This window comes from Monodon monoceros, unplaced genomic scaffold (assembly GCF_005190385.1).
Source record: "Monodon monoceros isolate NGI ecotype Baffin Bay Population unplaced genomic scaffold, NGI_Narwhal_1 Super_Scaffold_18, whole genome shotgun sequence".
In the NCBI taxonomy this organism is placed as follows: domain Eukaryota; kingdom Metazoa; phylum Chordata; class Mammalia; order Artiodactyla; family Monodontidae; genus Monodon; species Monodon monoceros.
In genome coordinates this window covers 82,677,427-82,700,512 of record NW_021703774.1, presented here as the reverse complement: position 1 = coordinate 82,700,512, position 23,086 = coordinate 82,677,427, and the positions used below count along the sequence as shown (strand labels likewise).

The window sequence follows — 23,086 nt, the reverse complement described above, 5'->3', positions numbered from 1 at the left end:
GCAGAGCGCAGGCTTCTCATTGCAGTGGCTTCCCTTGTTGCGGAGCACAGGCTCTAGGCACACGGGCTTCAGCAGTTGCAGCACGCAGGCTCAGTAGTTGTGGCTCGCAAGCTCTAGAGCGCAGGCTCAGTAGTCGTGGCGCACGAGCTTAGTTGCTCTGCGGCATGTGGGAGCTTCCCGGACCAGGGCTCGAACCCGTGTCTCCTGCCTTGGCAGGTGGATTCTTAACCACTTCACCACCAGGGAAGCCCCCAAACCTAATTTCTAAGGTCAGGAAGCTGCCCTAAATGTGTATCTCTTGGCCAAATTGCGTTTACCTGGCTATGGCAATGAGAGAAATTAATCTTTGCTAAAGCAAACCAAATATCAAACTTACTAAATCACAGACTTATTCACAGTAGAAACTCAGGCTGATATGCAGGGGCAAGAAGGAGATTTCATCAGAAAGAAAGAGTTCTGATTCCGGAATTGTCTATACTCATCCAACAATCATTTATTATGCATTTGATATTTTAGGGTTTGTGACACTTCTCAGCTGTTTACAAAAAATGAGACGGGCATATCTCCCATTACTAAATGATGTTGCATCACAGGAAGGAAGCACAGAACTTTGCACATTAACTTCACAGAGCTACTATGACTTGCGGAATGATGACCATGCTGACACGGACTGGGAAGTGTTGAAAGCGTAGATGATCGGGGGTGGGGGGAAGGCAAGGGTATGATGACAAACATGACCAGAGAACTCAGTAGAGATGTTTCAAAGCTAGGGATTTCTAATTGGGAATCTAGAATCATAGTAATGGATGAGATCGCTAAGGCAGCAGTTCTCAAAAATGTTCATAATAATACTAAGATGTCATTTGACCTTCTCACACTCATTCCCTCTTGAGTGTAGAGTGGAGTTTTCCAGAGCTATAAGACATGCAATATCACAACAGGTTGAATGTAGAAGCAAATATGAGGATCCTGCTATTAAGCCAGACCTTAAAGATATTTGCAAAAATGTTACATAATGCCATTCTTCTCACTGTTTTTGTTTTGGAAATTATAGTTATTTTTCATAGAACATAACATTAATATTAGCAAGTATTGAGTTTATTATTAATTTTATTTTTTTAAAATATTCATTTATTTATTTGGCTGCTTCGGGTCTTAGTTGCAGCACATGGGATCTTTGTTGCAGCATGTGGGATCTTAGTTCCCCCACCAGGGATTGAACCCGCGTTGCCTGCATTGGAAGGTGGCTTCTTAACCACTGTACCACCAGGGAATTCCCTACTATTGTTAATTTTAAATTAATTAAAATATATAAATATTTTAAAAGATTTTAATCTTTTAAAACAAACTTTAATTTTTAGAACAGTTTTAGATTTATAGAAAAATTACAAAGATAGTACAGAGAGTGCCCACGTACCTCACACCCAGTTTCCCCTATTTTTAACATCTTCCTTTCATTACAAATGTGTGGTGCATTTGCCAAAATTAATGAACCAATATTGACATTATTATTATTTAATAAGATCCATATGTTATTCAGATCTCCTCACTTTTCCCCTAGTGTTCTTTATCTTTTCCAGGATCCCATCCAGGATACAACATTACATTTAGTTGTCATGACTCCTTAGGTGCCTCTTGGCCGTGACAGTTTCTCAGACTTTCCCTGGTTTTGAATGACCTTGACAGCCTTGTGGAGTGATTACTAGTCAGGTATTTTGTAGAATGTCCCTCTGATGGAATTGGTCTGATGTTTTTCTTATAGTTAGACTTGGGTTATGTGGAGGAAAACCACAGAGGTGTTGTCATTTTCATCACATCGTATCAAGCGTACACACTAGCAACATGACTTATCACTGTTGATGCTCACCTTGATCCACTGACTGAGGTTTGTCAGGTTTCTCCACTGTAAAGTTACTCCCCTCTCCCCCTCACACTCTTCTGTTTTGTACTCTGGAAGTCACAACCTGCAGCCCTCACCTAAGGAATGGGGAGTTATACTCCACCTCCTCAAGGGCGAAGTAAATTATTTGGAATTGTTCTGTATGGGAGATCTGTCTCTTCTCCCCATATATTTATTTACCAATCATTTATTTATATCAGTATGGACTCAAGCACATTTACACTATACTTTGGGTTATAATCCAAAACTATTTTGTTGCTCAAATTGTCCAGCTTTGGCCACTGGGAGCACTTTCACTTTGGCTCTTGTGTTCATTTTAATTTTCAACATGGATAGATATAACCCATATAAATAAAAGCTCTTTCTTTATTTGCAGTACGCGGGCCTCTCACTGTTGCGGTCTCTCCCGTTGCGGGCCCAGCCGCTCCGCGGTATGTGGGATTCTCCCGGACCGGGCCACGAACCCGCGTCCTCTGCATCGGCAGGCGGACTCTCAACCACTGCGCCACCAGGCAAGCCCCTAAATAGAAGCTCTTTGGGGTCCTTGATAATTTTTGAGTGTAAAGGGATACTGAGACCCCGGAAGTTTCAGAAACTCTGCTCTAACGTACCCCCACCTGACCCCAACACCAGGTGTGGGCGTGGTTCTTCTGCAGGAAGAGGCTGCAGACAGGGCAGAAGCAATGCAGGCCACACTCCCCGCACCCATGGGGACATCCACTTCTCCGTGCCACCCACTCCCTCCTAAGGTTTTCGACGCTCACGCTGCCATGCCTTTCTAGGAAACGCCACTGCGGGGCGCACGTCCCACAGAGTGAGTCACCCACCAGAGAGTCAAGAAGGGGCAGGCATCTTGGCTCAGGCTCAAGAGTTTTCCTACGCGGAGCCCGCGCCTTGGCCTGGCCTGATGGGTCTCCTCCCCGCGCCAGGCTCTGTAGGCTCGCCCTCCTGGGGCACAACGGGCGTGTAGGTGTGGCGCCAGTGGAAAAGAGCGCTCCTGCGGCAGTCGCGGGGTGCGCAAGGAGGAGCTGGCGGGATCTCCAAACTTCAAAAGCGCACCCCCTATGGCCTCTACCTGCCCAATCCCCGCTGAAAGCGGCCGCACAGCTCCCCACCCTCCTCTAGCTGGCCGGGCTGGCTGGGCTAGGCCTTTCTTCTGCAAGCGCACAAAGATAGAGATAAACGGCTGCAGCTGGAGACCAGACTAATTGATACAATAAGTTCTACAATTGCCTCGAAAATAAGGTAATGATCTGGCAGAGGGAATGCTTTGATCTTATCAGCCAAGAAAGACCTCTCCAACTTGAAGGCCTCTAACTTGAAGTGTGAAATCCAGGAACTGCCTGCTTGCTCTCCGCTCCTCCCCCATATCCCTGCTCCCTGCCTGACACTAAGGCTTTTCCGGAAGGGATGGAAAGACCCTTCTCCGAAAATCTGGAGAAGAAAATATGCATGGAGAAGGGGTTGCTTCTGGGATGTTCGGCAACAGGGGGATGGCTGGAATTATTTCTCCAGCCCTAAAGAAGCTGTAGAAGAGCGGACAGGGGGGTGGGGGAAGGGGGAGGAACAGACTGGGATTATGAAAACCCTGATTTGGTTCAAGCGCGATGAGGTTTCTTATACAGTGAGGGCTTGACTTGGGCTTTCGGGCAGGAGAGGGTAACAGAGGGAGGAGAACCTTGGTCCTGCCTTCTCCAAGAATCTGCACACACACACACACACACCACGCACACACACCACGCACACACACCCCTCTTGCTCTGCTTGCTCTGTGGGTGTCCCTGCCTGGCAGAGGCCCCAGCACAAAGAGGATTAGAGAGATGAGCTAATCTGGTTTGTATCCCAGACATGGCCCCAGAAAGGGACCTTGTCTACCCTGATGTTTAAGAGGGTAAAGGAGTGAGGGGGGTCCTCCTTTTGGGGCCTGCTGGCTGACAGTGTCCGAGACTCCTTCTCACTGAGGTCTGAAGGAGGCTGGAGTCCTAACTTCAGGGTGGAATTTAGAGAGCAGAGAGGCAGAACCCTCAGAAGACAGGATGGACTATGCTACAAGAAAAAAGAGATAAAGACAGAAGGAGGCCCTGACGGAGGGAAGTAGATATCCACCTTGCTTGTTTCACCAGCGAGGAAACTGAGGCCAGGAGTGGGAAAGTGACTTAGAGAGTCATGCAAATCATGTGTGGTTGAGCTGGGGAGAAAATACTCTGATTTCTTTCAGTCCAATGCACTTTGTACTGTGTTGGAGGGACTGCAGAAGAAGGTGTGAGACAGAGGGAAAGAGAAAGAGAGAAACAGACACAAAGAGAAACAAAGATACACACCGAGAAAAATATAGAGAGGAACACACACACAGAGTCAGAAAAGACACGGAGAGATGAAGTGAGTGAAAGAATGAGAGAGAGTCATACAGATTCATAGAGAGAAAGATGGAGAGACAGAGATACACACCAAGAGTCAAGGAGTGACAGAGATTGAAAGAGGGACAGAGGTTCCAACAGAGGAGGAAAGGCTGTCAGATACAGACACACAGAGAGACAAATGAAGACAGAAAGACAAACAACAAGAGGAATAGACACTGAATGACAGAAATATGAGCCAGAGACAGACCCGGAGAGATGGAGACACGGAAGAGAGAGAGGCAGAGTGGACCAAGGAAGGCAGAGTGGAGGGAGGCAGATCGTGGGCTCTGCAGATTGTTCCACTGGAAGCAAATCTCACTTCCAGATTGTTCTGGGGCCTAAAACAGGTGGTGGGGAGAGAAAGAGAGCTCAGTGTGTAGCCTATCTGACATAGGCAGATTGTGAGGGGGGGCTGGGGGCCACGTGGGACCACCCTCCCTTGGGGTTAGGCTGGTCAGTGACCACCCAGGATCCCAGCAGCACACCCACTGGCCTCACACAGAACCTGGGCCACCCGCCCAGGATGGCTGTCAGCCCGCCCACCGCCTGGCTCCAGTCTGATTACAGCCAAAGTGCTAAAAGGCTCCAGACCCCCAGGCCCCGCCTCTACGGTCCCGCCTCCCCAGGCCTCCTCTTCCCCCTTCTCCCTTAGCTCTCGCTTTTCCTTTCTCCAGGCCCCATAGGGGAGCAGTCTACTCCCCTGTTTGGCCACTGGCTGGGAAGAAGAGGGTCTCTGTCTCTAGCCCTGCCCCACCAAGCCCCCTTCCCTGGTTTGGGGCTGGATGCTCCTTCCTCCAAAGCCCTCTTGGCCTGGCCTCTTTGAGACACGTTCCATGCCTCGCCTGGGAGCTCATAAATACCAAGGAGAGGCCAGGTCAGGCTGTGTACAAAGCATAGATCCCCACCCCATACGACTTAAAAGCCCCTGGGTTCTTCCCAATCTCCCTACTCTTCCCCAGACACCTGCCTGGGGTGGCTGGAGAGGAAGAAACAGGAGCGGGGGGCACTAGGGGCCTGGGTGAACCTGGCCCCATTTCAAATGAGACTTTTCTAGGTTTGCAAAGAAATCTCAGGAAAGGCGTCTCAGGGCCCCTTGTGCAAGCAGCAGGCTCAGGAATTCCTTGACTCCTATCCAAACCTCCCCCCAGCCCCTTCTCGGCCTTTCTCTCTGCTCGTTACCATCCACACCACCTCCCACCCACCGGGAAAGAGAGGTCATCTCCAAAGGGGCCTAGGGAAGGGGGGCCTATAAGGGGGGGTAGACCCGGGGGGAGTAAGAGCTGTTTACTCACACCCAAGCTCCCCTTAGCTCATCTCCACTCCCATCCAAGGGCCAGTAAAAATTCAAAATCATTCAGCCACACACAGATGAGAGTAGAGTGAAAAAAGATGAATCTTAGCTCTGAGTGGCCCCATGGGGGAGCAGAGCATGAGGTGAGGTACAGGGGTGAGGGAGACCCTTTTCTTTGGGGCACCCAGTTTTGAGAGGGCAAGAGGCTGTGGTTCACCTTGAGGGAGGAGGAAGGTGTGCCTCTGACGGCTGGGTGGAAGTTGTCCTGCTGGCGGCCCCAGGGAGTCTAGAGGCCTGGGTGAAGGGGAGGTCTGCAGCAAACAGCAAAGCCTATCATCCCAGCTCTCAGATGGCTTTATTGTATTTGCATGAAAATGCCTTGGGGGCAAGACCCTTTCACTCCTTCTGTGTCATTTAGGATGCCCTGGCCAGCGCTGTGCACACAGCAGGACCGCGGTAAGTGACCTGATTCCATGCAGGACCCTTCAGACCAGAACTTGACTCCCAAGTCTCCTCCCCCAGCTCCCATTTCGGGTGGAGTAGGGGTGGGGGATGGGAGGGAGAAGCAGGTCAGGCGCTAAGCCTGAGCCTCTGGCCTTGACCCTCTGCCTGGAAGCCCCACAACAGGCCCTTGCGTGAGGAGCCCAGCTCTCCAGTAGAGTCTAGGACCCTGAGACTGGAAGTTTATTTTGAGATTTGAAGTCCAAAGTGGCAGATCCCAGAAAACCTCTTCTCTGGCTCCGTATTTGTTCTCTAGTTAAGTGGTTGAGTGCAGCTCTTGCAGTCAGCTGGCTCCTGCAGCCTGGGCTTCCTCCTGTGCAGCTGGGGGCTCAGAGGGGAGGGGAAGAAGAAGGAGCAAAGCGCCATCCTGGGTTGTCTACTCTAGGGCAGAGGTAGCCTGTAAGCATTGGGGAAGAGTCTTGTTCCCTCACCCACTTCCCTCCCTCCTGGATCTGCTGATGTTTCTGGGGGCCCCCTTAGCTCAGCAACATGCTTTAATAGTTGAGCATCTATGTTATGCCAAGACACCGTCCCACTTGACTATGAAGACAGCTGAAGCCAAACAAGGGGCCTCATAAGTGAGTTTGGGGCCCATGTGGGCGAGTCCACCCAAGGTTAGGGCTGATGTGATCATCTCTAGCTCCCCACCCTGCAACCTCAGGCCCAGATGTAGGAATAAACACAGGGCCAGAGTCACACCCAGGCCTGCGCGCACAGGGGAGTCTGAGAGAGGCTGCCAGAGCTTGCAGAGCCTATAGACTGCTGCCCAGCATCAGGGTGGGGCTGGGCTGGGAGGAGGTGACAGAATGGTCCCAGGAAAGGGGCTTGGCCAGGAATGAGCCTGGGCCCATTCCTCTTTCACCTGCCCCTCTCAGGGAAGCTCAGTATAGAGTCTGCTTCTTTTAAGCAAACGGAAGGGCCAACTGGAGCCTCCCAGACTGAGAGAGAGAAGGGGAGGGGAAGGGAAAGGTTGGCAGGGAGGATATGGACAGCATGTGGACCCTGCCTGGCCTCTGTATTTGCCCCACTCACTCACTCCCATCCAACTCCAATCCAGCTCCCATTTTCTACCTCCCCTCTAAGGGTGGGCACCTTCTCTCCTGCATGACCTAGACTACCGCTGTTACCTATCTGGACTCCTCTCCTCCTCCCTAGCTCACTCTGCACACCAGCCCACTCCCAACTGAGGGCCTCTGTGCTGGCATCCTCTTCACCAAGAATCTACCTGGCTTGTTCTCTCGCTTCCTTTGTCTTAGCTTGAATGTCCTTAATGGGGCCTACCCTGATCATCCTAGTTACAACTCCATTGTTTCCCACTGTACTTATCACTTTCTAATATGCTATATGTTTTACCTGTGATGTTTACTGTTTATTGTCTGTCTTCTCCCAATATAAGTTAAACTCCACACAGGCAGAAATTGTTCGTTTTGCTTTGTTCACTAATGTGCCTAGCACAGTCTGGAACATGGTAGGGAATAAATATTTGTTGAATGAATGAATTCACTTCGCCCCCTACTACAGAAAGTGAGATAAAGGGGTGAGAGATGTGGAGAGGGGATAAAGGTCTCTCTCAGCCCTTCTCCCTCATATCTGCCTTGGGGACGTCTGCGGCGAGCTGCGCCCTGTCGCTCACACTCCGGAGTCTCTAACAGAGACCCCCACCCCCAAGAACTGACAATGTCTGGGGTTGAAGGGGCTGGGCAGTTTCCAGGGCGTTGTTTACGCCAGGGCTTTATAGTATAGATAAATCACGGGGAGAGGCACGAAAGACACCTGGGAATGAGAGGCTAGGCAAGAGAAACTGAGTCTGGAGAAGCGGTTGGGGCCGGACCCCAGCCGGACTCTGGAAGTTATAAGATGCAGGTTTTTTTAAAAAGAATTTTTAGGTCTCAGTAAGGGCCACCCTGCCTCCAGAAGCTCTACCTGCCGGCCTGGGAAGTGCGGACGGAAGAGGGGAATCAATTTCTACAGCCAGAACCTTCCCCTTCCCAATTTACCACGCCCCCAGGCGGTTGGGGCGCTGGCGGAGGGAGGGAAGGGAGCAGTGGGAAAGAGGAAGGGTGGAAAGGCGAAGGAGAGAAATGGCTCCGGGGCTTCCACTCTCTCAGCAGGACCCCCACCCTGGCCTCTGGTTCGGGAAAGCTGCCCAGCTGTTTCTGATTCTTTCGTACTCGCAGCCCCGCCCGAAGGGGTGGGGACCGAAGCATCGGGAAAGCTGGGAGAGAGTAGGCTCTGCCGAGCCCGGGCGGCCAAGGGCGGGGAGTCCGCGTCGGGTCCTCAGGTGTGCCGCTCCGCTTTGGCCATCGATTCCCGGTCCACAGGCCGGAGAGAAGCGTCGGGTCCGGGCAGGCGGGCGAGAGCTTTGTCTATAAACATTGTGTGCGGGGGCCTGGGGGTGCGGGGGTGGGAATACGGTGGGCAGCGGGTCGGAGGAACCAGGGGCAGCGAGCCGTAGATGAGAGAAGCCCCTACCTTAAGTCTGCTGCCCGTGGCGCCCCCCGTTGGCAGCGTTGGAAAGGGAGTTAAGATTCTCCCGCAACTCCCCGTGGCAGAGATTCTACCCATTTCACAGAAGCGCAAGAACGGAGAACCCGAAGAAATGACTGAGTCCTCTGTGGCTCACTTCAGTGTCACTGTAGGTTAGATGACAGGGGAAGGTGTCTGCAGCCCCCCTCACTCGGCCCTCCAGGCCATCACCCACGGAGGTTGGGGTTGCCAAATGAAGGGCGCTAGGACCCGGTGGCGCGGCGTGGGCAGGGACTGGGCGCTCCGGGCGCCGAAGGGCGCCGCTGCGCCCCGTCGCGTCCCGCCCGAGCAGGTGGGGGCGCGGCGCAGTGCTAGGGGCGCCGAGGGGCGGAGGCGGCCGCCACACCTAGGGCTCTGCGGGGCGCCTCGGGCTGGCGCGGGCGGAGCCGTCCTGAGGGCCGCGCTTGTCCCCAGCCTCGGCCCCGCCCCGCGCCGTCCAATGAGAGCCCGCGGCCGAAGGAGCTGTCGGCACACTCTGTCCGCAGCCCCACTCCGCGCCGCCGACCCCGTGACACCGCATCTCAGCCCAGGCAGCGTGCCCCAGATCCCGAACTCGGCGCGGCGTCGTAGGCTTCCGACACCTCTCCCTGCGCCCCTCTCCGGGACCTGGCGCCCTGACTTCTGGACTTTAGGTGCCCTTAGGTCCCCAGCCGCCGGCGAGACTTATGGCCCCCCAGGGGGGTGAAGTGGGAGCAGCCTGACTACCCTCAGCCGGTGCCCCGTCCACGCCCCTCCGGGCCGCGTGGCGGGAGTCTTCGGGGAGCTATGCTGAGGCCGGGTGGTGCGGAGGAAGCCGCGCAGCTCCCCTTTCGGCGCGTCCGCGCCCCTGTCTCCGCGCCCGCGCCTAGACCCACGAGCCCCGACGGCTCTCGGGCTTCGGCCCGCCTAAGTCTTGCTTGCCGCCTGCTGCTGCTGCTGCTGCTGCTGCTGCCGGCCCGCGTAGACACGTCCTGGTGGTAAGTGTCGCTCTCAGGGCTGGGAGGGTGAGGTGCTGGGTTAGAGAGGCCGGACGCGCCGAAAGGGAGTATACAGCTCCCAACACCCGCTGCTCAGGAGACCAGGTTGTCGCTTTGACGGAGTCAGAGACGATCCGTGCAGGGCTGTCACTGAAGTCGCGGAGGGGCGCAGGGGGGCGGGGAGTGGATAAGGGGGCGCCGCTCCTTCCCCGTCTGGTGATGAAGGCGCTGGGTATTTGGAAAAAGGACGCCCGGTAATCGAGGCTTCCCAGACCCCCTGTATTTCAGCTCAATCCTCTTAGGGCAAAAGCTACCTTACGAGTTTCTCTCAGGATGGATTCAAGGAACCAGTCGCCCATCTGGGGCCGCGGTGGCCGTCCAAGAGGGCCTCCTGATCCCCTAAGGTTGGCCCCCCACACGGGGGAGGTGGAGAAAGGGGCAGATGGCAAGGGCAGACGAGCCTCTCGCTAGTCTACCCTCACCCCATAACGCAGTAAGGCTTTGGTTGAGGCAGGAGCACCCGGCGCAAGGTTTAGAAATGGAATTGAGGCAAAAACTACCCCCATTAACTCCCACAACTAAAGCAAACAAAACACTTGGGTTTGCATACTTCAGACATTCAGTCTGTTTTGAGGATCTCACTTCGAACCTTGGTATCACCCTCCCTTCTTCCTTCTCTTCCTTCCCCAGATGGTCCCATCTCCCATCTTTCCCCTCCAAGAACTAGCGGCTTCTAGAGTCTCAAAGCATTAAGAGATCCTCTCAGATTTCCTGCAGGCCTTAAGAGTCCGGACACTTCACAAGACGGCAGATGAGGCAAAAGGAATTAAAAATCCACTGGATTATCTATTCTTTTCGGATCCCCTTACCCACGAAAGCTCTGGATGGCACTCATCGTTTTCTCCCAGAAGAAAGAGCTGTTCTCTCTCCTCCCCCACCTTCTGGGGGCTGAGCAGGGGGAGAGTGGGACTGAGAAATGACTCAGTCCTCTTGTCTTTCCTCTTCACCCCCCAATTAAACTGGCCGCTTGGACTGGGCTATTGCCTCTCTCTACCCATGCAGTGCCCCGTTCCTTTCCTTACTCTGCCCCTCCCCCCAATCCTCCCCTCCTCCACAAAGTGTGGTCTCTTTTCCCCTTGCACCCTGTGGCTTCTCTCCTCCGGATTTGGAATCTTGGCTGGAAGGGTGAGGGGTAGCTGGCTGAGGGGCCAGCGAGCTTGGGCTGCAGATTCCTATCATTTCAAGATGCAACTTTCTCCATCCCCATCACCCCCCCCCACACCCCCCGTTTTTCCTGTCTCAGGAAAATCTCTCCTTTGGATCTTTTTTATCTCTGCAGTGTTGGGGAAGGCAAGGAGGGGGGTTCTGGATGGGGGAGCAGGGAGGCCCATATCTTACATCTGGCTTGAAACATTCCTTTAGAAAGGGAAAAGGAAGAAGGGGACGAGGAGAAAAGCCTTTCAAACTTCAGAGTGAGATTAAAGCCACCCTTTACCTTCATGGTCTCAGTCTGGCTGGGGACTTGTGTCTTCAGAGGCCCTGTAGAGAAAGGATGAAGTGACCACTGTGCATCTTTATCCATTCCAGATGACAATTTGCTTTTAGGGACTCTTGATTGCTTCTTACCAATTTGGAAGGCAGTCTTGGTCCACATGGTGTTTAGGTGAGGAAGTATCACTCTGGTAATTTCAGCATCCTGATAGTGGTTCCTAAAAACCCAATTGGGGTTCTTCCTAGTCCGCATTTTGTCCCCTTGGCTACTCCTTCTCCCTTTTCCTTTCTCCCTCTACTACTCTCCCCCATGTGGTTCATATTAAAGATTTTGGAAAAACTCCTGGGTGGAAGAGCTAGCTAGGGAGGGAGGCGGGCGGGTGATACAGAGGGATTCAGCAGTCCCTGTGAAATGGAGGAAGGCAGCAACAGGGCCAGGATGGGCAGTGAGTGCACAGGTCATTTCAGTCTCCTTGCCTCACAGGGGTCACAGCTGCAGGCCCCAGAGTCCTGCCTCAGTGGTCAGTCACTTCTGGGATAAAGTAGAAAGCTGCTTTCCAAAAGCAGGTCAGGACCCAAGGTGATTATCTCTCTTTCTCTTAGGAAAAAACCCCAGCAAGACTGATATTCTGTACAACCCCCTGAAGAGATGCCTGTTGACTCTGTGTGTCCATGTTCCGCTCAGGAGCAGAATGTCATCACTATCACCAGCTAACAGTCTGATCTTCCTCACAGCCCTTCCCCTTACTCTCCAACCACTCCCTTCCTCTCCCGACCTTTAACTGAAGGAGGAAACGGGTGGTCTCTTCTTAATCTATGAAAAAGAGAACAAGAAATAGGGGTCTCCTGGCATGTGCCTCCCTGTACTATTTTGTATTCTGCAGGGTCTGGGATGTAGGGAATCACAAGAGCAGGACTGTGTTCAGGACTGTGGATTTACAGGAGGAACAAAGTGATATCATGACATTAACATTATTGGGGTTTTTTTTGTTTTGGGGCCATGCCAGGGGCTTGTGGGATCTTAGTTCCCAGACCTGGAGCGACCTGGACCACCGGGGAATTCCCCGACATTAACATTATTGTTATCAACCACAGCTGCCATTTAATGAGCCCTTCCTAAGCTCCAGACACTATGGCTAAGCACCTATAAGCATCATCTTTTACAATCCCCAAAATAATCCAGTGAGGCAGATAATATTATTATCCCCATTTCACACATGAAGAAAGTGAAGCATAGGAGGGGCGTAGTACGAAATTCAAGTTCACACCAATTTTGGAGCCAGATTGGTCTACTCCTGGTTAATAAGCACTGTGTGCCTCTCTTCGGCTTGGAATTGAAAATGAGCTTGGACTTTGGAGTCAGATGTCCTTGGTTCACCCCAGTTCTCCTCTGACTAGCCCTGATGGACAGAGCTGGGTATTGTTAATCTTTGTGACCTCAGTTTCTTCACCTGTAAAATGGAAATCTCTCTCTCATAGGATTTTTGTGAAGAAAAACGTTTTGTGAACTGTAAAGTATCATATAAATGATATTGTATTAAGATATTTAGGGAGAATAATTGTTTTATCCTTGTGTTCAAAGCCTTATATGGGCTGAGCTAAACCATGTACATGCACTAAAAACTGTAAAAGAAAGGGGGTAAATAAAAAAGAGGACCTCTAGCCTCATTAAAAAGACACAAACCTAAAACATCTGCAATGTCAACAAGGAATAAAGCTATAATTGAAATGAAGCCTATGGCTAGCTAGGAGGAGAGAGGAGTTGGGGATAAATCAGAGCGGTCAGGTTTTGTTTTTCTCACCAAATAGTTATTAAGTACCTGCTTTGTGCCAGACATTGTTCTAGGTACTGGGGATACTGAAGTGAACAAAACAGACAAAACTCCCTGCCTTCATAGAGCAGCATGTCCTAATCACCTGAGGAGGTGGGTAAAATGCCAGTTCAGTAGGGCTGGAATGGGGCCTGAGGCTCTGCATTTCTAACAGATTCCCAGGAGATGCTGATACTGCTGTTCTGGGGACCACACTCTGAGTAGCAAGGAGCTAGAACAGGGCATGAGTCACTTTGTCAAAGGAAGGGGTATGAATTGGTCAAAAGCAGGTAAAGAGGGCATTCTGGAGCAGGAAGCTGGGAAGGAAATAAAAACTTCTGGAAGGGAAACAGCTACAGAGTCAGGGGCATCTCACCCTTCTACCAGCCCATCAGCTGGCAGATGCCTTAAATATCTTTGTGCCCCTAACAGATGAGCTCAGTGCTTGGCACATGGTAGGCATTTTGTAGGCACGCGCTGAATTGAGAGGGGGATGACCTGGGCCTCAGGCTGCCTTGCTGGAGGCCCCCACACTGACTGCAAGGTGCTGACCACTGGTCAGGAGGCAAGTGCCCTGCTCTGCAGAATCCTGAAGCAGCTACTTAGTGGGATAAGGGTGGTAGTAAAGAAAATTATCTTCCTGTCTTACTGAACAGATGTTCCCACGCTCAGTGAGGATGTAACAGGAAGGACCGATGTGGGCTGCAGCAGAATGGAGTTAAGTCAGACCACAGGAAGGACTTTTTACCGGGGTTTGGCATGCCCCACTCCACACTGTCTCATGAGGGCTGGATTACTGGTCTCCCATTTCCATCCAACCCCTGTCTTCCCAAGCCCCAGTAAAAAAAAACAACAACAACAAACACCCATTGCCTAGAGCAGTACTCGGGGGTGAACTGAGGAAGCAGAATGGTGGTGAGACAGGGACAGGCTCCAACTCCAACGGTCTTGATTCTCCAAACAAAGCACCGCAGCAGTGGGTGTAACTCCCGGCTGTGCGTCAGGCAGCCCTTTCCGGCCTGGCCCAGCCCAGGGTGTTTATTTTGTTTGTTCCTGGAAGCTGTTGCCCTGATGGACAGTGCTGGGGATGCTGATTCCATGGGATTTGTTAGTGGTGGACCAGCCCTCTCACCCCTCCCTGGGACAGATGGGCCCCATCAGCCCTGCTGAATTCCAGAAGAGGCAAACATCAGCCCTCCTTGTGTTTGAGTTGGTATCACCAGTGGTGATCCAGTCTGTGGGTGAGGGCTGCGTTTACAAATGCAGGGGGCCGGGTGGGGGGGAGTGTTGCAGAGAACATAAAGCCCAGGGCAGTCCAGCTTTTCCCTTCTCCCCACTGGCTGCCCTCCCTTCTCCTCACCCACTTCTAGGCCCATTTTGGGGCCCTTCCCAAACCACCGGCTCATTCACAGCCCAAATCAAATCTTTTCTGTCTGTAGCAGCAACTGCCCTCCATGGTCCCCATCTGTTCAGAAAAGGGGCGAGAAGGCGTCCCTTTGATGTGTTAGGACGGGAGAATAGAGAATTCACAGCAAATCAAGGCATGTATGTGCTGGGTGCTGGAGAGATGGAAAGGGACTGAGAAGTGGGTGTATGGGTCAGATCTCATTTGGTGGCCTTGTGGGGAAAAAAGGTGATGATGAACTCCTGTCCTCTCTCTGAAATGTTCTTCCTGAGGCTTGTGGTGGAGTCCAGGGCTAAAAAGTGTTTGAATGAAGAAAAACTACTTCCTTGAGAAAATTGAGAATGACTCTAGCAACTCACCTATCTTTGATTAGCTCACCCAATTGATCTTCTTATAATTGTTCACATTGGGCAGATTGGGGACTGGAATATGGGGAGTGTCACCCTGTTGCTTAATCTTGGTCTTTGGTTTCCCACTGCAAACAGCCCTCTGCCCATGTAGATTCATCCAGGACATTATGCCCTTTAAGTTGGGAAGGATGATTTTGAAAGACTCATTAGTTAAGAAAGGTCATGGGACCTTGAAACAAAGGGTGTGGGGAGGAGAGTTGGGGTGGGAGGTCATCCTCCCCAGACCTCGGGATTCGGAATGAGGACTCTTAGCTACACGGGTCTGACTAGAGCTGTAAACGTCACTCAAAATTGCCCACTATATCTCTTCCCACTGACTCCTCCCTGTCTCCATCCTTCTCCCATACCATGTCTTTATGGACCAGCCACGCAGGACGTGCCTCTGACATGTGGGTATAACAATGTTGTCTCAGACTCTAGTTTTATTAAGTTTATTTTTCCACGAGGCTCTTAATGTTTATTAAATAAACAGGCAATGGGGTTTGTGTGATATGCCCACAGCTTCTGTGTATGTGACACATGCCTAGCCTGTGTTCTGGGAATGTGTGTAATTTTGGCCTTTGGCTGGGGAACTGGTAATGGTGAGACCACGCAATTACTCTCTCTGCAACTGCTTAATTATTTCTCCAGAGCTTGTGAGGATCAGTTCTCCCCATTGGCCTTGGGGAATATCGGCCTTGGTTGGAGGAAGGGGAAGGAACCTCTCAAGGTTTGAATGCCAAACCTTTCCTCCCCTTCTCCTAATGCAGAATAAAGCCAGGATGCTCTGACAGGGCCATCTCCACCTTGCAGGTACATCGGGGCGCTGGGGGCCCGAGTGATCTGTGACAATATCCCTGGCCTGGTGAGCCGGCAGCGGCAGCTGTGCCAGCGTTACCCAGACATCATGCGCTCGGTGGGCGAGGGTGCCCGAGAATGGATCCGAGAGTGTCAGCACCAGTTCCGCCACCATCGCTGGAACTGCACCACCCTGGACCGGGACCACACTGTCTTTGGCCGTGTCATGCTCAGAAGTAGGGGCCTCTTCTACCCTGCCCCAGCTCCTTCTCTTTCTATGCTTGGGGTGGTGAGTGGGTAGTATAGGCATGAGCCCCTCTCTCCTCTCCTGCATACTACTTCATAATCAGAGTAAGAATTGTGGGCAGAGCCCAGGATACAGTTGGAAACAGACCCTCAGTACCTTATATATGTTTTATGTAGGCAGTGACCCCTTTAAATCCCAGTGTTCTGGGATGATGGGTCAAAGGAACAGCATTCCCTGGTACCTCCATCCTTCCTCCTCCCTTTTCCTTCCCCTCCGCAACCCCCAGCCTGCGGATATCCATGCACTGTAAGGCTGAGGACTGGAAATGGCTGCTCTATTCTTACCAACACCATTACTACCGTCACCCCACCACTCCCAACACTATAATAATTGGAGCAAGGAATAAACAGAAAGGTGATATGTAAATATTTGGAGAGTCAGCGGCTTGGACCTGGCTCAGCAAAAGAGCTAAGCAGAGCTAAACAGTAAACTAGCAGAGAGGGAATGAGATGAGAATGTGGAGGTGTCAGAGGGACAAGAGTGATGATGATTCATCAATCCCCAAGAGCAGGGAAGGAAGAAAGCAGGCTGGGGAAAGTAGCATATCTCTTCAAATACGATGACCCCTGGGCTGGGGTCTCCATTGTAGGGGAACTGTCCAGCAGAGTGGGCCTGAAAAGGCCTGGAATGTGGACTAAGGCTGGCTTTGCTAAGCCGGGGTTGGCACTCAGTGGGAGGGAATGATTCACTGTGAAACTTTTCAATGGATGGACCCAGGGAGTTTGGAAGGAAACAGGAGTACAGGTCAGCCCAAGAGGTCAGACATACAAAGAAGTGCATAGAGAGTTGTGAGGGCTGAGGGGAAGAGGTCAGATTCACTGGGGAATGCTCTTGGAAGGGAAGGGTACCTTGAATAAAGGAGGTACAGGGGTTGCCCTGAGAAAGAAAAGGAGAAGAGGTTTCAGAGTTGAAGGTTGTGTGGGCTAAAGAAGGGGACAGACAAGGGCCTCTTTCCTGAAACACACTTCTACCTTTCTCTCTCTAGGTAGCCGGGAGGCAGCATTTGTATATGCCATCTCATCAGCAGGGGTGGTCCATGCTATCACTCGTGCCTGTAGCCAGGGTGAACTGAGTGTGTGCAGCTGTGACCCCTACACCCGTGGCCGACATCATGACCAACGTGGGGACTTTGACTGGGGTGGCTGCAGTGACAACATCCACTATGGTGTTCGTTTTGCCAAAGCCTTCGTGGATGCCAAGGAGAAGAGGCTTAAGGATGCACGGGCTCTCATGAACTTACATAACAATCGCTGTGGTCGCACGGTCAGTACTCATGTCTGTGCATGTACATTCATATTGGCTGGGAGTGGCCAGTATGTATGATCATGGAGTAAATGTGAAGGTGGAAGCACTGAAGGCTTCTGGATTACTTCCAAAAGCCCCAACCCCTGGAACAGGAGCAGTAAGTGCAAGGGACCTTAGGAATGCCTAGGTTCAACCTGGAGCATAAAGAATCTTCACATAGGTGGAAATTAGGGAAAGGTGGAGAAAAGAAGGGAAATAACTTTTTAAGAAAAAAAGAATCACCTCCTAAAGTCTGAGGAGGATAAAAGCTTGTTCTAGTCAGTGCACTGGTCTTTGAGCACTTCCTATACTGGCCTAGTACTGTGCTGGAAAATGACATGCAACAAAAGCAGAAGGCATGGTACCTTGAACTCTAAAACACATGAAAAGTAGAGGATGTGCCATAATTATGAACAGAATCCTGGGGCTTTAAAGTTCAAATGGGCTATCATGAAAAGGAGAGCACTGTTGGTCTAGGAAGGTTTCCTGGAAAAAGAGGTTCTTGAATTTGATCGGGAAGAATGGGTGGAATCTGACTGGGGAGAGGACAACCGATGGCTCCACTAGCCAACCAGGCCCAGGTCCAGCAGACCTCAGGGCACTCATGCTTTTAGTCCTAGGGATGACCATAAAGTACCCTGACTGGCTGCCTTTCCCTTACCTGCCTCCCCACCTCCCAGGCTGTGCGGCGGTTTCTGAAGCTGGAGTGTAAGTGCCATGGCGTGAGTGGCTCCTGTACTCTGCGCACCTGCTGGCGTGCACTCTCAGACTTCCGCCGCACAGGTGATTACCTGCGGCGGCGCTATGATGGGGCTGTGCAGGTAACGGCCACCCAGGATGGCGCAAACTTCACAGCAGCCCGCCAAGGCTATCGCCGTGCTACCCGGACTGACCTTGTCTACTTTGACAACTCTCCAGACTACTGCGTCTTGGACAAGGCTGCAGGTGAGTAAGGAAAGTAGGTAGAAACATGGAGCCCTGATTTTTAGTGCAGGCACCTCTAGTTAATCACGGTTTCAGGAGTTAGGGAAGGAGGTTGGAGAAGCCAGTCAGACGTGAAAACCTTGTAATAAGATTGTTGATTTATGCCTCAGTCTGCCAGGCCCAAAGCTGCCTAGAGAGGAGAAGACACTGAGCTCCTTGAGGCCTGAGGTCATCTATCACTCCTTTATATTCCCAGCATCTGGGATATAGTAGGTACTACTAAGTGAATGTTTAAGTCAATCACCCATTTCAGTACCAAACAATGTATGGGCTATACAGAAGCATAAGATACAGACTAAGTTTTGGCTCTTTACAATCTAGCTAAAGAAATGAGATATAACAGGTAGACAAATGCAACTGCAAAAGAGAGAAATTAAGAAAAGTTTACTTGAAAATGTGGAATTTAAGCTGTTTCTTAAAGTGTGGGGATTATCTGGATAGCTAGAGAGAAGAACAGGTGGATATTCTCTACACGTGAGTAGAGTGGTAGGTGGGAAAGCACATGATCTGTTCTGGGAACAGAGAGCAGATTAATCTGAGTGAAGGTTTTGGGTAAGGAAGATTAAAGACAGAAAGGTAGTAGGAAATACACCATGAATGACCTTGAAAGGGCTTATCCAGTGTGCTGCCACTGAAAATTCTAAAATGGAGTTGAGGAAGCAAGGAGGGAGGAGATCCCTACCAAAGGCTAACCATCAGCAGAAAGCAGCAAATCATTCTTGAATCTGTTCCATATATTTGTGGTGGAATTCTTGGGAATGCTGGAAGGTGATGTGGTGTTCCCCTAAAAGAGTGGAAGCTAACCATCTTGGCTCATATTTCAGGTTCAGATAGGTTAAACTAGGAACAACCTGCTATGCAACAGAACTGTTCTTCCCCTGGTTATTGTTATGGGCTCCCAGACTCTTCTCTGTAGTCTCAGCAGTCAGGACCTCGGTAAGGAGAAGCCAAAACCCTTAGCTGTCTTCCAGACTATTTGTTTTCACCTATCAGTGTCCTTCCTGGAGAAGCAATTAGCTTGGAGCAAAACTGGGCACAGAAACAGGGTGGGGCTCTACCCAAGACACAGAGAAAGTAGTTTGTGTACTTTGAAGGGTGCTAGGAGAAAAAATGCTAAGAAAGCACTTCTGATTCTCCTGGGGATTTCCTGCCACTAAGTTTGTTTTCTTCCCATGTGGTATAATTCAGAGGGCTACTCTCTAAATGCCTAGAAATAATTCCACAACATCCAGGGTGTAAGCCTATGCTGTCATCCTAAAATGCACCTTTGGGGAAGGATCTTTGGAGTTAGGAGGGAGGATGAGTCATATGTGTGTTGGTTGTTCTCAGAGGCATAACATAGGTCTCATAAAACCCACAGTGGAGCCTGGAATTCAAAGGGTACAAGTCATCCCAGAAGGGAGTATGGAGCCAGGAATTCCCTCCAAAGCAGTAATGTCCCATTGAACTTTCTGTGATGATAGAAATATTCTACATCTGTGCTCTCCAGTACAGTAGCCACTTAGTAACATGTGATTGTTCAGCACTTGAAATGTAGCTAGTGTGACTGAGGAGCTAAGTATTAAAATTTATTTAATTTTCATTAACTTAATCTAAATGACCATATTTGGCTAGTGGCTACTACATTGGATTGCTTGGCTCCAGAGCGTAGAAGAGGCTTCTGGTGCACAAGAGAATGACGTTAAGACCTAGCCCTTGAAATCAGGCGGATAACATATATAGTAGACCTAGTCAGCCTACACTCTAGAGCAGTGGTCTCTTAACATTTTGGCTTGTGTACTCCTATCACTAAAAAAAAATCTGAACATGTGCCTCCAATATATGTATATTTACTTATGAATTATATCTATGTTTCATTGTACTAAAATGTACATTATAAAACATACATACAAAGTAGATATTTTAAATTGATGAGCCCAAAAACAAATATAGAAGTACTAGCACTTTCTATCCATATTCAGTGGAATGTGGAGACTACTGCTATAGAAATCAGTTAATTTATTCATACCCTTCTTGAACCCCCAGGCTAGTTATGTTCCCATCTCTGGGAAAGAGGTGAAGTAGATATTCTCTAGGATCCATTCCATCTAAAATGCTATGATTTTGTGATCTGTTGGCAAAAATCAGTCAGGTTGTGAGGTTGTGAGCATTCTCTGTGCAGGGGGAATAACACAATCCCTACCCTTCAAGGGTTCCTACCATAAGGGGTAAGGCAAGGGATATTCTTTAGGAATTCCTTAGGGAGAAGCCTCCTGCCAGTAATGCTTATCAGTTCGCCCCCTCAGTTGATCAGAGATTATAGATATAACTATCTACTGAGTTAGGTATAAGAAAACTAAAGCCCAGAGAGATCAACTAACTTGCTAGATCACACAACTAAGAAGTGCAGAATTAGGTTTTAATCCTAGACAATTTGACATGAGGCACATGCATTAAATTTTTAATGGCCATGCTATACTACTTTCTTGTATAGTATAACTTAATGAAATATAAACTAAGGACCGAAATATTAACAAATGGTAACTGGATCAGAGTTGTAACAAGGCTTCTTAGAAAAGGTAAATTATAGGCTAAGTTTTTTATTTTAACTTTTTATTATAGAAAATTTCAAACATAAAGTAGAGAACCTTCACCCAGCTTTAACAATTATGACATTTTAAGGCTAAGTTTTGAAGGGGATATGGAGATGTGTATTGGCAGGGAGGACATTGCAGGAAAAGTCAATGGTCTTTGGGGAGCCTTGATAGTGGGAAGAAACAAGCCTGGTACAGAGGGCAGTAAGGAGATGATCATTTTGGCTAGTGGGTGTATTTTCAGGAAAAGGGATTCTTTATGGTTTCCTCATGAGGATGTGGTAAGGGAACCCAGAGTGGCTGAAGTAAGAGGTAACTTGGTTCTCACTCTCTCTCTTCCCCAACCCAGGTTCCCTAGGCACCGCAGGCCGAGTCTGTAGCAAGACATCTAAAGGGACAGACGGTTGTGAAATCATGTGCTGCGGTCGAGGGTATGACACAACTCGAGTTACCCGTGTCACCCAGTGTGAGTGCAAATTCCACTGGTGCTGTGCTGTGCGGTGCAAGGAGTGCAGAAACACTGTGGATGTCCATACTTGCAAGGCCCCCAAGAAGGCAGAGTGGCTGGATCAGACCTGAACATATAAATACCTCACTCATCCCTCCACTTCAAACCTCCTGACTCAAAAGCACAAGACCTTTGCATGCACACCTTCCTCCATCCTCAACTCTGGGCTGCTACAGCTTCTATTTAAGGACTTGTAAAGTACTCCAGAGGGACTCTGGTGTCCTAGCTGGTTCCTTAGCCCTGGGAAGGAGCTGACAGGGGATGTAAAAAACTGAGCGGCTCCCTGACTCCCCACTCTGGAGGTTAGAAGGCAGAGTGGAAGAGGTAGGAGTCTTCAGAGCGATATGAGTTGCACTAAAGCACATGGTCAAGGTTCATTTTTCCTTTCCCTTGCATTGGCTTCCTGACACATGTTGTGTGTGCAAGAGAAAGGATACCTGGAGAGAACTTCTTTTTTTCCTACGTGGCTGAGGGTAGATGGGACAGAGATGAAACCACATATCTCTTCCCTGGGTCAGTGTGACCTAACTGCCTGGTACCCCAAAAGAAACTCATAGGCTGAAACATTCTTCCATTATCAAGAGCCTGGGATTGCTAGATAAGAGTTAGCCATAGCAGACAAGTTCCATTCTCATGCTATTATGTTTATAAACTGCTGTGTTTTGTAGGAGAAAAGAATTATATAACTATACAAACAAACATTCTCTTCTAATCTCTCCTTTTCAACCTGTATCAGCCAGCACTGCCTCTTTTGCTCACTTGCTGACTGTACAAACTGAGTGGCATGCAGTGTCATGCCATGCCGAACAAACAGATCATTAGAATACTGTATAACACTCCTAAGAAAGAGTAATTTAGTAGGTCTGCCTAGGCCTTGGGATTTTTACTTTTTTAAACTTTCCACGCATCATTCTGGTGGGCAGCCAGGTTTGGGAAACACCAAGTAAAAGATATGTGACTCACGGAGCATGGGAGAGGGTAACAAGCCTGATCTCAAAGGCCCACATGAGGCATTAGTGTATACTAGGCAGGTAGAGATCGCTGGCTTTGGCAATTTTTAGGAGAGGATCCTAGCCTTTAAAGCTGGGAGCAGGAACCAGTGATTACAGAAGGAAGGCGAGCTGGGTCTTGGGGCCAAAGTGGTAAACAGCTTAGAAAACAACCTTTCCTCATTTATTCAACAAATCTTTATTTAGTGACTTTCCAAGTCCTGATTATTATCCTTCAATCCGCATTTGGCTTAAATTGGCGAGTTCCTTCTGTGCTACTACCCACTGCCTAACTAAGCTTGTAGTGGTAGAGTCTCCAGAGATAGCAGGCTTAGTAAGGTAGAGGGCAGGACACAAGAGTCCCCAAAATCATGATGTCCTATTTTTATATGACTTGGACAGTGGTTATCTCTTGCCTGTTGATATTTTAAAGGAGAAGAGTGGTATAGAAAATTGCAGTTATGACAGATCTGGGTTGAAATCTCAGCTGTGCCAGTTACTGTTTTTGATATTTTGAGAAAGATACCCAAATTCTCTGAGCCTCTATCTTCTCACCTCTAAAATGAGGGTACAAACTTATATCAGATATTGAGTTTTAATTATGCCTCAAACTCCAGCCAACTGACCCTCTTACCAAAGCCTGTTAACTGGTCTAGCCCATCCTGACTTCTCTCAGAATCTTCAGTTCAGGACTATAAGGTATTGACAGCAGGCTGTATATTAAGGAGCCTACACAAGGAGTTCTGAATATAGGCCACTTTCCTTTCCCGAGTTCCTCTGCAGCACCCCTTGGGGTCCTCACATGTTTGTGGAGCAGCTTTACTCCGCACAGGCAGCAAGAGGATGGGGGTGCTATAGCTCTGGGCCGTGGGGGCAGATTTATTTGGATGATAGGACTAATATTTGTGTAACCTGCTGAGACCTATGTGGGAGAGTTTAGGGTGGTTTTTCTTTTGGTGAGGGGGTTTGCTCCA

General features: G+C 49.8%; 2 protein-coding genes across 13 annotated transcripts in view; one reads left to right on the top strand and one right to left on the bottom strand.

Annotated features, from left to right (window-relative positions):
• ST7L (suppression of tumorigenicity 7 like) overlaps positions 1-23,086 on the bottom strand; it is a 154,032-nt gene that overhangs the window by 48,090 nt on the left and 82,856 nt on the right. The window contains exon 15 of one of the 12 annotated variants that reach the window (XM_029228652.1): positions 10,891-11,112. The exons of the other annotated variants lie outside the window; for them this stretch is intronic. Coding sequence (XP_029084485.1) covers positions 11,104-11,112 — 9 coding nt within the window. The 3' untranslated portion in view covers positions 10,891-11,103. Of the gene's footprint in view, positions 1-10,890; positions 11,113-23,086 lie in introns of those variants that run through there. 12 annotated transcript variants of the gene reach the window in all.
• WNT2B (Wnt family member 2B) lies at positions 8,874-21,983 on the top strand. Its single transcript, XM_029228661.1, has 5 exons — positions 8,874-9,573; positions 15,483-15,703; positions 16,760-17,037; positions 17,739-18,003; positions 20,965-21,983. The coding sequence occupies exons 1-5, from the start codon at positions 9,383-9,385 to the stop codon at positions 21,192-21,194; spliced, it is 1,185 nt and encodes a 394-aa protein (XP_029084494.1). The 5' UTR covers positions 8,874-9,382; the 3' UTR covers positions 21,195-21,983.

Coding starts and splice junctions, on each gene's coding strand:
- WNT2B (XM_029228661.1), top strand. CDS start 9,383: ATGCTGAGGCCGGGTGGTGCGGAGGAAGCCGCGCAGCTCCCCTTTCGG. Junction 15,704..16,759: donor TGGCCGTGTCATGCTCAGAA/GTAGGGGCCTCT, acceptor TTCTCTCTCTAG/GTAGCCGGGAGGCAGCATTT. Junction 17,038..17,738: donor ACAATCGCTGTGGTCGCACG/GTCAGTACTCAT, acceptor CCCACCTCCCAG/GCTGTGCGGCGGTTTCTGAA.